At 27.7% G+C, this 15,938-nt stretch overlaps 1 protein-coding gene across 1 annotated transcript in view; it reads right to left on the bottom strand.

The window, feature by feature from the left end:
- LOC100209922 (OTU domain-containing protein 5) overlaps positions 1 to 15,634 on the bottom strand; it is a 39,689-nt gene extending 24,055 nt beyond the window's left edge. The window contains exons 1-2 of the mRNA XM_065800856.1: positions 15,123 to 15,634; positions 7,956 to 7,988 (exon numbers count right to left, since the gene is read on the bottom strand). Of these exons, the coding sequence (XP_065656928.1) occupies positions 7,956 to 7,988; positions 15,123 to 15,455 (366 nt within the window). The 5' untranslated portion in view covers positions 15,456 to 15,634. The remainder of the gene's footprint in view (positions 1 to 7,955; positions 7,989 to 15,122) is intronic.
- Positions 15,635 to 15,938: the final 304 nt, after the last annotated feature.

Below are 15,938 nucleotides of genomic sequence, written 5' to 3'. Positions count from 1 at the left end.
TTGTATTTGGTGCTACATCATACATAATTGAGAGTGTCAGTAAACCTTGCAAGCCAATGAATATACAGCACACCCTTGCGATGGACAGACATCAAAATTTATAAAAAGAAAAACTTAATAAGTTAAGCGAAGTTCAAAGGATTAAAATAATCTTATCAGAAGGTCTAAAACCACATTTGCAATTTTTGTTTCGAAATATGTATGGTGTGTTAAAAAAGGGAAAACCATTTTCCGATTATGAATTTTTAGAATTTTTAGATTTTTTTTTTTTTTTTTTTTAAACATCTTCGCTTCCAACAAGGCTGCAAGCAGCCACTAATTAAAGTTGGAAGTTACTGTAAGAGAAAAGATGAAGAATGTAGAGCAAGATAACGATTGACGGACGATTTAACAGATTGCAAATTATATGAATCAGGAAAGCAAGATGAAGGAAGCGAATTCCAAAGAACTGATGTTCGAGGAAAAAAACTAGACGAATAAGCGTTTTTGGAGCACTTAGGAACAGTCACAGAAAAAGGATGACACTTAATTGAATGACGAGTAACACGAGAATGAATTTTAGTAGATGGCACAAGAGACGCTAGCTCTTTAGAGCAGTGCCCATTATAGTATTTGTAGAAAAGAGAAAGAGAAGCAACATTACGACGATGTGATAATGGTTGGAGGTTGGCTGCAAGAGCAGGTCCAACTATGTTTACAATGCGTTTTTGCTCCTTGTCTAAAAGAGAAAGGGCATCATTAGAAGATCTGCCCCAGATATGGCAACAGTATTCCATACAAGGCCGGATTTGGGATTTATAGAGATAGAGAATAGAATCCAGAGTAAGAAAGTGGCGAGCTCGATAAAGAGATGCAACCTTAGCAGATGCTAATTTTGCAACCGATTTGATATATGGTTTCCAAGAAAGATTCGAAGTAAGAGTTAATCCAAGAAGATGAAGAGTAGGTGACTCATTGAGTACATCACCGTTCATAAATATAGGAAGATCTAAATTATTGCGATAACGATTGGCTGAAAAAAATTGAGTTTTATCTGAAATAAAGTTCACAAGCCACTGTGAGACCCATGCTGTAGCAGAAGTAAGATCCTTTTCAAGCTCAAATGCCCCCTCCAAGCAATCAGAGGGTGTTGGTTATTTATCACGACAAGAATAAATGGTAGTGTCATCAGCAAACAATGCCACCTTAGATGAGAGAATATAAGAAGATCGTTAATGTAAATTAAAAAGAGTATAGGGCCAAAGATAAAACCTTGAGGAACCCCTGAAGTTACAGAATAAGAAGAAGAGTGTTGTCCATCGAGGACAATTTTTATGCTACGATTGGAAAGGAAGGATTCGATGATCTTAAAGATGTTACCGGATACACCATAAGAAGAAAGCTTATGGAGAAGACCAGCATGCCAAACTTTATCAAACGCTTTTGAAATGTCAAGAGCGATGGCCTTAACCTCTGATTGGACAAAACGAAAGCTGTCGATATCGGAACAACATATCACAATAGACAAGCAGGAGTCGATTTTGGATTAGCAATAGAAGATGTTTTTCTAAATGAATTCAGAATGGAATTCTCAGCATCTAAATTTTTTAGCATTATTGCGGACGAGTCGACTGATGCTTATAGACTGGAGCAAATGGTTGTTTATCTGCGCTATTCGATTAATGGAAATATTATTACTAGATTTCTGGCAACAGAATGTCTAACACGACCAAATGCCATACAACTAACAGCCTTAATACTCAAACTTTTAAAACCCGAAATGAAATGGGATCTCCCAAAACAGCCTTTAGGCAAAGCTGTAACTGAAGAAGATATAGAATCTGAAGACAAAAAAGTAGTACACACAAAAGACGAAATATACAATATGTTTAGCGACAGGGAAGACTATGACGAACACAATTTTGAAGGTATTATAAGTGAAGAAGACCATGACGAGTATAATAATCAGTTATTCCTCCCAACAGAGAATGAAGCGCCTCTCATGGTAGGCATAACTTGAGATGGCACAAATGTTCTCACTGGACGGAGGAGTAGTGTTCAGCACCAACTCAAAATTACTTGCAACAACTTTCTTACATCTACCCGTTATTTGTCGCATCGATTGCAGCTCGCATTAAAAGATGCTGCAAGCACGTCAAAGGAGCTCCAAAATTTGCAAATATTTTGTGAGCAGCTCTTCGTCTATCATAGAAATTCAACAGTTATATCTGCTGTTATTCGTAATGCATGCAAAGTTTATGGTGTGTAAGGTATTTTATTAAATAATTATTGATGTATAATGTTTTTTTTCCATTTAATTTTTTTGTTATGTAATTTAATTTTAGTAAATCAAAATCAAAATTTTTGTCACAATTTTGACAATTTTTCAACACTAATATAATTCATTAATTTTTTTGTGGTATTTTTTCAGGCAAGTGTAGTGTAATATGTATAAACAGTACTAAATGTGTGGCACATATGGTAAATGTGTTGGAGAATATTTTTAATGGTCTCGAAGCGCATATTAGCTGTTATAACACCATCAGTGTAGAAAATGACTATAGCGCAGCGCAGAAATCAAAGGCTTTGTTCTTCACAAAGAAGTTAGAGGATCAGCATTTTGTGTCAAAAGCATTCTATATTCTTGATGTGTGTAGAGCAATGACAGTTTCTTCAAAGGTAAGTTTGAATAAAATTAATGCAGTATATAAACAAATAATATAAATAAAATTTAAAACAAAATATGAAAAATAATAATGAAATAATAAAAATATGTTTTGAATACTTACAAAAAGTTTAGTTATTAACATTTAATAATGAAAGTAAAATGTTCAAGTCCTTAAATTTACTTTAAAAGAACAAATTCGAATTTTGAAAACTTGTTTTGTCGCTCTCTTACTTTGAGTTTTTTCAACATGATTTTTTGCATAGTCATACTTCGGTAGACTTTTAAAAAATCAAGATTTTATTATTTACTAAATTCAAATATTTAATATACCCATATTTATTCAGTTATAAATTTTATACTATTTATATTTGTAAATCATTTGAATTTAGTATATTATAATAACTATATATAATACATTATAATATACATATATATATATATATATATATATATATATATATATATATATATATATATATATATATATATATATATATATATATATATATATGTATATATATATATATATATATATATATATATATATATATATATATATATATATATATATATATATGTATATTAAATATATTGTTTAACAATATACAGTAAACAAGAAGTTCATTAATCATTCATTAAAATTTACTTTTAAAGAACTATTATATATTTAAGTTATATGTTATGCCTATTGATTTAGCGCTTTTTGTTTCACAAATAAATTTTAATTTTAATATTTTAAATTTAATTACTAAGTTCAAATATTTAATTTCCATATAATATATACTATATAGTTTTAATAAAAACACACAAATAATTTTTTAAGTAAACCCTTAATTTTAGTAAATAAATTGTTGTAATACTAATATATGTAATAATTATATCAATATAATTGTTTAATAAATTAAACAGATATAATGATAAGAAATTCACAATATATCGCCAATAATGTTGTTTATGTTTTTATTTACAGGTAACACAAGAAAAAAACGTATCAACGCACGAAAATCAGACTTCACTCGATCATGCGATTGTCAATCTAGAAAGATTTGAAAAAAATCCAGACTCCGGTTTTTTCTGGGCAAAGCGCTCATTGTATGAAATTGTCAATACAGACGAAGTACTAAAAAACGAAGTTTGAGTTTGTATTGTAACTTCCTTGAAGGAGTGTATTTTAAAATGGTGTTCAAATATACCGGATGTGTTTGCAGAGGCGGACGATTTGCTAAACACGGCTAAATGGGTGGATAGTGACTTCTTCACCACTGAAAACAACAAAAAGAAACATAAAAACATATTTGACTCTAACATTAAAGTCCTTATTGAGGACGAAAGGTTATGCAAACAACTTGAACATAAACAGTTGGAAATATCCTATCCGAGTGGATATCTTTAAAGCAAATAATGAAAACTTGGACCATTGCAAGTTCAAAATCATTTCCGCCATTGTCATGGGCACAAATATCAATAAATGTCAAACCAGATAGATTTAATAATCTATTTTCATTAATTATTTATTATGCCATAGTTTAAGTTTGGCTGACATGGAAAGAGGCTTCAGCGCAATGAAAAATATAAAGACAAAGAAAGAACACGAGTCGGTAATAAGTTACTAACAATACAATTGCGTATTAAGATTGATGGTAAGGAAATGGAACTATATGATGCAACGAAAGCTATTGAAAATTGGCTTTTAAAACAGTCACGGAAAAATAAATCCGGCATTCCTAGAAGAAGAAGACTTGGTTGTATGGATAACAAAACTCCGATCATCTCAGTTAAAAAATCAAAACGAATCAAAATTTTTTCGAAGAGCGATGATAGCGAAGATGATAATGATGCAATTATAATGATAGATGATAATAACCATTTTTGAATTTCATCTTTTGTTTTACTCCTTTCTTGTAAAAGTCATTTTTTTAATTGTATTCTTGTAAAAGAAAAATCACTTTTATAAAGACTTTGATTTTAAATTATTTTATTTGTAATCAAAGCGCTTATAGCAAGTCAGAAAACTAAACTCATTTATGCCTATGTATGCTTTTTTTGAAATTGGAAGAGCAAATTTTATCGATAGTTTACAATAATTATTTTGGTTTGGGGCCATCCATAAAGTACGCAAGCAGTAAAACCACTGATTTAGGACTCCCCTCCCCCTTGTACGCACCTGTATGCTTTCAACAACCACCCCCTTCTGTATACGTACGCATTATTTATTATTTAAATATTATCTTGTTGTAACATTCTAAGAGAAATGATAAAAACCAAGTTGCGTAATCAAAAAAAATAATACATAAAAAGTTTGCTTTTATTTAACATCTTTTTACTACCAATCAAATTACGTTGCAAAAAATAAAAAACATTAATTTGAACAATTATCGCTCGATTTCCTTTTTCTCTTCTTATTATTTATAATGTAATCCTCATTAAATATAAAAAACAGTTGTGACAGTAAGAAAAAAAATTTAATATTTAAAAAAAATCAAGTTTAGGAGAGATAGTCAAGACTTAACTGTATGAGAATAACACAAAATGCGAATTTTGTTAAAAAATGGAGATGGACGAATGAAAATTATTACTCTCAGTCGCCTGCCGGGCGACCAACGAAAATCCAAGTGTACACCACTGTATGTATATATATATATATATATATATATATATATATATATATATATATATATATATATATATATATATATATATATATATATATATATTGATATTTGAGGCTGTTTTGTATTATAATAATAAAACAAAACTCATAGTCGTAAAAGAGTGCTCAATATTAAAAAGATACTTCAAATAGAGCGATATACATATATATTAACGAAGAAAAAACAACTTTTTCTATGGTACTTTAAGTTTCATGCCTATACGGCAATCATCAGCCATTGAATACAAATTCAAAATTTTTGAATTTGTATTCAATGGCTGATGATTGCCGTATAGGCATGAAACTTAAAGTACCATAGAAAAAGTTGTTTTTTCTTCGTTAATATATATGTATATATATATATATATATATATATATATATATATATATATATATATATATATATATATATATATATATATATATATATATATATATATATATATATATTATTTAAACAACTTTAAAATGTATTCTACAAAATAGAGTGCTCAATATTCTTAAAAGAACAAAGCATTTGTAAATTAGTAGAAAATCACTTAACAAAATTTTTTTTTCATTTTTCACTCATTGTGTTTCATCAATAAAGACTCATCAGAAATGAATGATCAAATTAATAAAACTTCAATTTATACCTAAAATTAAATTACAGGACGTCGCAAATGTCTTAACTACTGTAAATTTCACATATCTGTGGAATAGTGCTGACACTTCTACGTTCCTTTAGTGAAAGGCTTGAGTTATTCTTAAAACTGTTAACCAGTTTTCTAACTGGTTTTATATCTTTAAAACTTTCCTTTCTTCCACCATCAGATTTGCGTTTGATCGATTTTGTTTGAGAAAAACGTTGAATAACACAACTAACGTTGTATGGATGTATTTGCCACGATTTTGCTATCGAATTGTAGCTACTATTAGGATTTTGTAAATATTTGTGCATAATTTTTTCTCTTATGTCTTCTTCTTTTGTCATTTTTAAAACTAATTTCAAGTTAAACCCAAAAACTAGCATATTTTTTTGAAACCATAACGCGTTGTAAACAAAATACAAAACAATTAAAAAGATCAAAATAATAAAGAAAAAATACAACCACTGAAAAAAAACAACGTGCTTATTCTTTCACATTTATTTTGTGTACACGCTTTATATATATATATATATATATATATATATATATATATATATATATATATATATATATATATATAATAAAAAAATAATATCAAACAAAAATGCAACTTCTTATTGATTTAGTATTGAAGTATAATTTAGTGACTTAGTTTTGCTTCGTTGTTTTGATATATGTATTTTAAAATGTTACTCTGTAAACTTAATTAACGGTTAATGGTTTTTATATTTCTTGATATTTTTTATTCCAATTAATTATTTAATTTTTTTCTAAAATTTCTTTTTTAAATTACGTTTTTTTATCTTAAAAATATAACACAAGAATAATTTGAAATAATAATAAATAAGAATAATAACTTTTCATTTAATAAATATCATTACTTAGTTTTCTTTTCGAGTGTCCTTAATTGCGAACATTCTAAACAATTAATTTTAAATTTGAGTTAAAATAAATAATAGTTAATAAAAAATCTATACTATGAACAAAAACTAATTTTAAAAATTACTGTATTATTAATATTTATTTTTATTATAAACGATGTGTGGAATATTACAAACAATAAATCAAATAAATTTTACTTGATATTTTCACAAGATTAAAAATACTCAACGGTTTTAATTTTCTTATAATGGTTTTCTAATTTTCTATTCTTATCTTATTTGCGCATTTTTGTATTCACATTGTGTTTCCATGTGCACATTCCATTATTGAAATTAGTGACTATTAACGACTTTAAACTGCTCATTCATTACTTTAGTGCAAAAGAGAACGACGTTGTGCTTTTTATATTTTATATCAGTTGTTTGATAACACAATATCTTTAATAAAAAATCTTTTTTAAATATTTTATGAAATTAAAAAAATAATCTTGAACTATTGGACGAGCGTTATTTTATACGCGCTCTCTTCATCACAAGCCCTGTATATACATATATATATATATATATATATATATATATATATATATATATATATATATATATATATATATATATATATATATATAAATATATATATATATATAAACAACAGTACAAACTTGAAAATAATTGCTCATTCAGTTTTAAAAAACTGCTTTGACAAAAAGAGCAAGACAATAGATATCAATTTACATTTAGCCAATAATATAGCGACAATCTACTTATAGTAGAATTTGTACTCATACTCTACTCCACGAGATTTTCTCCTTGTAGTTTTATCATTATTATTATTATTATTGCTATTATTATTATTTTTATTGTTATTACTATTTTTATTTACTACTTTTTTTTTATTACTATTACTATTGCTACTACTCCTATTGCTATTGTGACTGCAACTACAAATATTAAGAACAAATAATAATAATAATAATATATAACCTTACTTTATAACTAATTGAAACATTTTTGATGACATTTTTTTATTTCTTATTTTGAAAATGTCTATGTTAGTTTGTAAACTGTATTAGTAATTTATGTAATTATTGTAATAAATTAAGATTGTAAATTACATATGTAATTTATAATCTTAACTAAAAGAGTCCTACCTCCGCAGTTGGACCATCAAGTTTTATAACACCCTAAAATAAAAATATTTTTTCATAAAAAGTCATAAGATTAATAGCTTTAATAATATTTAAATATTATTAAAAATATAAGTTGTTATTTGATTTAAATAATTTACTATTATGTTATTATAACTTTAAAAAAAAAAGGAATTGAAGCGAGGATTAGGGTAAAGGAAAAGGTGAAAGATAAGGGCTGAAGCTAAAGTTTGACAGATAAAATCAAAAAAATATATTCTGTTTAAATATTTTCAGTTTGTTTACCAACTATCTTAATCTTCATTGTTTAAAAAATCTATTCTAAATCAAACAGAAAAATCATTTTAAATTTCTTTCAAATTGGTCTATATAGGGTGGAGTTAATATGAGTTTGATATATTGATAAGTTTGTCAGAAAAATGACTTAAAATAAAAAAGATTTATTTTATGTTGGTTCTGTGTGGTTAAAACAACTTTTGTAAACTTGATAAATTTGCCTTGTAACTTGATAAATTTGCTTTATCAAGTTACAAGGCAAAATCATGAGAGTATTTTTAATTTAAACAGAGATGTTTATAAAAAGTCTTAAACTTAAAAAATGAGTTCTAGCATATTCAAAATGGTAGAACTTATATTGTATATTCAAAATGGTAGAACTTATATAGTATAATCTAGAAAAAATTACTTGATTATTAGAAAGTTTAAAAACTATAAGATTAATAGTTTAATTGAAATTTACAACAGGTGGGAAACAATGGGCAATGTATATTGTATCAATGTGTTATTGCTGTTGCTATTTGCTATGTATCAATGTGTTGTGCCATCTATTTGCTATGTATCAATGCATTGTGCTATCTTTTTGCATATGTATCAATGTGTTGTGCCATCTTTTTGCTAGTATCAATGTGTTGTGCCATTAAGAGTTTATTAGTTATCTAATACTCTAAAAATCTATTAGTTTTTTAATAAAAATGAGTCCAAAAAAGAGCTTTTTAATTCTAAGGACTCATTTAGAAAGTTATTGAAAATGTAATCAAATTTTGCATTGCTTTTTTTTTATACAAACACGAAATATCAGTCAAAAATGAATCTTAACTCAATGAATGAATCTCAAGCAAAAAGAACTTTCAATCTATTTTCAATTAAGCTAACACTTAAAGTTCTTTCTTCAATGTGTAAGGTTCTTTTGAAACATCTATTGAAACATCTATTGAAATACTGTTATGATTAAACTCTTTATCAGATAGTTTAAATCGAATACATAATTAATTACTAATGGCAAGTCAAAATTTTAGAAAATTGATTTCATTTATTTATTTGAAAAACAAGAGATTTATTAACTCTTACGATATGTGGTTTCCAAGAAGGATTGGATCCTTCTTGGAAACCAGATCTTCCAATGGTTCCCTTTCTCTCTTAGACAAGGTGCAAAAATGCATTGTAAACATAGTTGAACCTGCTCTTGCAGCCAACCTCTAACTATTATCACATCGTCATAATGTTGCTTCCCTTTCTCTTTTCTATAAATACTATAATGGGCACTGCACTAAAAAGAACTCTTGTGACATCTATTAAAATTTATTCTTGTGTTACTTATCATTCAATTAAGCCTTTTACTGTGACTGTTCCTAAGTGCTACAAAAATTCTTACTTTTCAAGTTTTTTTCCTCAAACATCGGTTATTTGGAATTCACTTCCTTCATCTTGCTTTCCTGATTCATATCGTTTGCAATTCTTTAAGTCGACTGTTAATCATTATCTTGCTCTATAAATTTGATCTTTTCTCTTCCAGTAACTTCCAACTCTAATAGTGGTTGCTTGCAGCCTTGTTGGAGGTGAAGATGTTTAAAAAAAAAAAAAAGGTACTTTGTTTTTCAAATTATTGAGGCCCAAACACTTGTTTTTTTAAAAAGAGACATGCAGTTGACTCGCGATATCTCAAATACTCATTATCTCAAACTTCATTTCTGGTCCATTGCACACTTGATTGAGTCAAAATCCTCTTGATATCTCAAACTCTTGCTATCTTGAACTTTTTTCCTGGTCCCCTGAGAGTTCAAGATATCAAGAGTCAACTGTATTAAAATGTGGAAACTTCATCATGCAGAACAATTTAGTTGAACAAGATGCAGGAGATACTACATTTTCTAGTAAATTATTCCATAAATTTACAAGGTGATTGAAAAAGTAAAACTCTGTACTGTTAAGATTACAATGGAGTTTGTAAAGTTTCAAGGGATGATAACAATTGCCTCATTAAGAATTAGATTTAAAAACATTTCATAAATCAGTGTCCGCTTGACCAATAACATAATACTAAATCATTGAAGATTAGACAATATTCTAGTGAATAGAGCTTGATGTTTATAATAGGATGCTGAACACAGACCAGCTATTCTTTTAGTGAAGAAGAGTTGTACTTTCTCAATTCTGTCTGGCAGATAGCAAAAGGTCACCATAATCATTACATGAATAAAATATTTTTAGTATGAGATAGGCTTTCAGCATATCTCATACTATAAATCACAATACAATGATAATGCACAATAAGATGATAAGATGCTAGGCAAAGACTATAGATGATAAGATGATTAGATGATAGGCAAAGACTATAGGGGTTAGCAGACAAATTCTATTGGCCTCGCACCCTTTCTTTATCTATTTGGTTGGCATTGATGTAAACTAGTGTTAACATCCATGTCAGTTTTATGCCTAGGATGATGAATGATGGATCTTCTTGACTCTAAGACTTTTTTTTTTGTGCCTCCTTGATAACAGCTATGTAATTCTTCCTGTTATCTCCTACTGAGGGTACAGCTCTAAAACTCTAACAGCTGTAAAATATCAGACTATAAACAGTGCCATGTTTTGCATGGATGGTGTCAGGGTTGCAAAAAAAACGGTTTTTTTGAAAAAAACCAAAAATTATAGGTTTTTTTAAAAAAACCAAAAAAACCATGGTTTTTTTGGTTAAAATTAGGTTTTTATTAAATAATGCCGTATTTAGTTATCCTTTTAAATTAAAAAAAGTATAATGCATTTTATTTGAGTAAACTATATTCTCTATCAATATTACTGTAGTATTTCATCAAAATTATTCAATACATCATTGTTTAATGCTCTATATATAAATACAAGCTTTGCTGCTTTTTCTACCCCCGATTGATTTCTTAACTTAGAATGAACAAGGCCAAAAGTTGAAAAAATTCTTTAAATTCCAGCACTAGAAGCTGGTGCATTTAATAAACCTTCAATATCCATTATGTTACAGTCCACAATTTTTAGAGATTTCCACCATTCTATTGGTGATACATTTTTTAAAACCGATTCACAATGCAAACAGCTTTTATCGAATGGAGCAGATTTGGCTTTTAATTTGAATATTATTGGTAACAAATTCTTGAACTCTTTATCTGCGAAAATCATGGCAGCTTCATTTTCATTTTCAGAAAGATTACATCCAAAATATCTAGGATCTATTGTGTTTGCCAGGAAATGAGCATCATTGACAGTCTGAAGGTATCTAGATTTTTTTTTTTTTCGTTTGTTAAAAATGATAAACTGTTTATCAAATCTTTAAAAATTTCAACAGTGTCACTTATTTTTGTTTGATCTCTTTGCAACTTATCTAGAGCTACTGCAATTGGTTTTAACATTTTAAATAAATCTTCTGTGTTTTGCTTTATCTGTATATTACTTACTTTTTTATCAATCATAGGATCTAAGTCTTTATTTTTTTCAAACATTGTGAAAATGATGCTCCAGTTGTTGACATATTTTTCAAGTGAATCACATACAGAATTCCAGCAAGTTTCTGTAGGAAGTGGCAATTTTGCTCCTCCATTTAATTTATAAATTGCTCCAGCTTTATGATTATTTCTTATATATTTTATTATTAGTGTAAAATTTGCTCACATTTTCAATGTTAAGATCATTTGCTAAAAGATTCAGCATATGAGCAGCACACCCAAAAGTTATGATAATATCTCTTTCAGATGACAGTACTTGTCTCATTGATTTCATATTAGCTGCATTGTCAGTCACAAAGCTTTTTACTCTGCATCCAAATTTACATCTTACAGAATCTATTGCTTCTCTTGATAATTGTGTAAGATATTCACCAGTATGTGAATGACCAGAAGTGTTGATCGTTTCTACTAAAATGTTAATTTTATCTGTAATTACAGAGATACAAACTATAGGTTCATTATGTACATTACTCCAGCCATCTAAAGACATGGCTACAATTTTACCATTCAATACATTACATTTTTGAATTTCTTCTGCGTAAACCCTATCTAATATTTCTCCTCCAATTTGAGTTCTATTAGGTAGAGTGTATTCTGGATAAAGCATTTTGATAAATTTTTTATTTTTTATATATAAAATTCTTTGTGTTCAACTGTTCTGAGGCTAGAGTTTGTACTGTATATAAATCTACCAAGCTGCAGATCAAATAAATCTTTCTCTTTGAGGCTTGTTTGTGTGAAAAACTTATTTATTTTCAAAATATTTATCAGCTGATGTTGAATTGGGCTGAGACCTTTTCATTTGTTGTTGTGACATTGATGGTGAGTTACCTTTAAAATGAAATTGCAGTTTATTGATTTATTCTAAGTTAATATGTCTCTACGTGATAATTCAAATATATATGTTTAAAATTTAGTTGAAAATTTAAAATGGCAATGCCATAGTTTAACTACCTTCAAGAAGTTGTTGATCTTCCATTGACTCCATAATTTCATGGGGTTGTGATTGCTTGCACTTTTTTATATGTTCATGCATCCTTTGAATTTGACCTTCCATTTCTTTTCTACATGCATTACAAACTGCTCTACACCCCTTTCTTTCTGGAACAGTCACTCGTGTATACTTTAACCAAATCATATCATATTTGCGCCCAGTTTTTTGAGATATTTTTTGTGGTATCAATAAACTATGTTAGAACTACTTATAGTATATATATATATATATATATATATATATATATATATATATATATATATATATATATATATATATATATATATATATATACACACACACACATTTATATATCGTTAAGAAAACTTCCTGATGAAATAAGTTCATCAGGAAGCAATGCTTCTTGATGAACCTAATGAAGGAGAAAAAGTCTGTAGAAGAAAACAGATAAATAAGTGTTATTACTAATTTATTACTGCTCTGTTATATAAGAACACTGAGGACTCTATTCTATGAAAAAACAGAAACAAATATCATGGATTTTAAAAAAATATCTATATTGAAGATTAGTTATACTTGTTAACATAACCCTGTTTTAGTTTTCTGTTGTAAGTTCAAATCAAAAAAACATTAATTTGGTTTAAACCAACATTTTTTTAATGTTTTAAACCATGGTTTAAACCATTTGGTTAAAACTTTGCAACCCTGGATGATGTCCCTGTTTGCAATTTTGGTGTACACTGTCAAAGCCCACATATGAAGCCCTAACATACAAGTTTTGGTTAATTAACAGGACTGAGACAGTTGCATAGCTCATTGCTTGGGATGTCATGCTCTATCTATGATTGAGTCATAGAGCATTAACATGACCAAAGTAACTTAAAATATTAAACATATAAAACCATCAACATCTAACTATTTTAACTTATCTTTTACAAATATTTGTGGTCTTTAAAGTAACTTTCCATCAGTTGAATCTTACCTCATTCAAAAATTACAAGATCTTTGCAAGACTTAGATCCAATTTGGATGCTTCTTCATCGAATCTCAATATTAATGATACATCAATTATACACATCAATTCTATTTGTCTAAATCAATTATATTTGTCTTATTAATCAATTTGTCCAAGTCAGGATTGAATCCTCTGACTATTCTTTTATGTGCTTCCGCTTACCACCTCTTCACTTCACCACCTCTTCATTTACTACCTCTTCACTTACCACCTCTTCACTTACCACCTCTTCACTTAATCACCTTTTCTTTATTCTTTATTATTCTTCTTCTTCTCAAGACTGCACTCTTTTAGATGTAATTTCTGATAAAATTGGCCAAGCCTTTTTTCTTTATGCCCTTGTCAATATTGTTGTTATTGGTGACTTTATTGCTCATCATGCTGAATGGCTTGGCTCTAACACCACTGTTGGTACTAATGCTCATAACTTTTTGTATTTCTCAATCTTAAACTCAGATAGTTAACTTTGCAATTCACTTTTCAGATAACTTTAATGGCTAGCCTCATCAAGTTTTCAAAAAAAAACATCTTTTAAGTTAAGTTGATAATGACCAAAACTTTGGGGCACCATTTAAGTTGCCTATCTCTATCATTTTAAGATAAATTATGATAAAGAACTTTATGCTTATTTAGAATCATACAAAAACATAGATCTGAAATCTTGAAAAAAGTATTTTGCTTTGATGTTAAAGTTTAAAAATGTACACTTAAAATACAAATATTTGTTTTTTAATGATATTCTTTAGCACAGGAAAAAAAAATTTTTAATTATGCAATCTAATTTTTTATTGTTGCTACATAAAAATTTATTAAAATTTAATTACATATTTTTATGAATATAAATTTTAAACAAAATACTTTTAAGACTTTGTTTTTTAGGTGTAAATACATCGACTAACAAATATTGATTGGAGCAATCAAATGTACACAAATTGACTGAAAAATAGGAATTGGCGCACTTAAATGTAAATACATTGATTGGCAATAAGGATAAGTGTAAATAAAAGTACATAGTTAGAGTCGTGGTTAAGGTCAGAGATCAATCAGGGACTAATGGGTTTTGCTAAAAAAAAGTTTGCCTTCGAGTGTCAATAAAAACTAGGCCGTTTTTAAGTTAATTTCAAAAAAAGCGAATATTAGCATGTTTAGTGTAATTTTATAAACTTTAACACCAGATTAAAGTACTTTCCTCAAATTTTTATGTTTTTATGCAATTTTAAATCAGTCTAGAGCTAGAGTAAAGTGGAGTAGCTCATTGTATCTTAGCTTCATGGTAATGGCTTTATTTTATTGAAGACTTTTTTACACTTTAATTTCACTTTACTTCACTCTATCCTTTAAAAAGATTATTGAAACTCATTTTTCTTGTTTTAAGTGTCAAATTTTAAACCTTAGAAACGAAAAACAATAAATTCTTAAATGTAATATTTAGCAAAATAAAGTTTTGTTACCTTTTTAATTTCTCGAAGACTATCATATTCATCAGAACTATTATATCCATTTTCACTCACGTCATATGGCGGACTGACACTACCTTCGCGAGTTTCTCTGCTGTTTTTTGAAAAATAATTAGAACTTTGACGGTGTCGCGAACGTTTATGAAGTGGCAAATTTAATAATTCTTGAGAGTCTCTTTTATCTAAACTATTCGAACTTTCCGAAATGTTTTCATCTTGATTATTTCTATTTCTAACAACTTCACCACTACGAGTGGTTCTGTTTCTTGAACGATTTCTTTCTACCTCGTCATTTTTTTGCTCTTTTTTTTTGGGTAATATAGTCATCTTAAAATTTTTTAATTTTATAATCACAAATCGTATTGATATAAAACAAAATACTTTTAAAAAACCAACCAATTCAACCTTTTCAGTTTCGCAATTTAAACATTCACAATAAATAAACTTTAAATTTTGTGTTTACATCTTAAACCTGACTTGCTTAAAGTGGTTGTTGATTTAAGTGCATGCGCATTTTATTTTTGCCCATATATGTTCTCAACATATTGACAAAAGACAAGTGAAGACTATGTTTTCAAATATATTTAAAAAATTTATGTGAAAACTTATCTCATAAAATAAATTGCAAATTAAAAACGAAAATTGAAATTTTAAAAATCTGATATCAACAATTAATCGATTTCTAAAATTGTATTCATGCATACAAATCAAATAAATTCAAAAAATAAATTTACTTTGCTTCACATTTTTTACGCTATATATATATATATATATATATATATATATATATATATATATATATATATATAT

The sequence above is a fragment of the Hydra vulgaris genome, chromosome 07 (assembly GCF_038396675.1).
Source record: "Hydra vulgaris chromosome 07, alternate assembly HydraT2T_AEP".
NCBI lineage: Eukaryota > Metazoa > Cnidaria > Hydrozoa > Anthoathecata > Hydridae > Hydra > Hydra vulgaris.
Note: the sequence above shows the minus strand (reverse complement) of the source record. Positions and strands in the feature narration are given on the sequence as shown.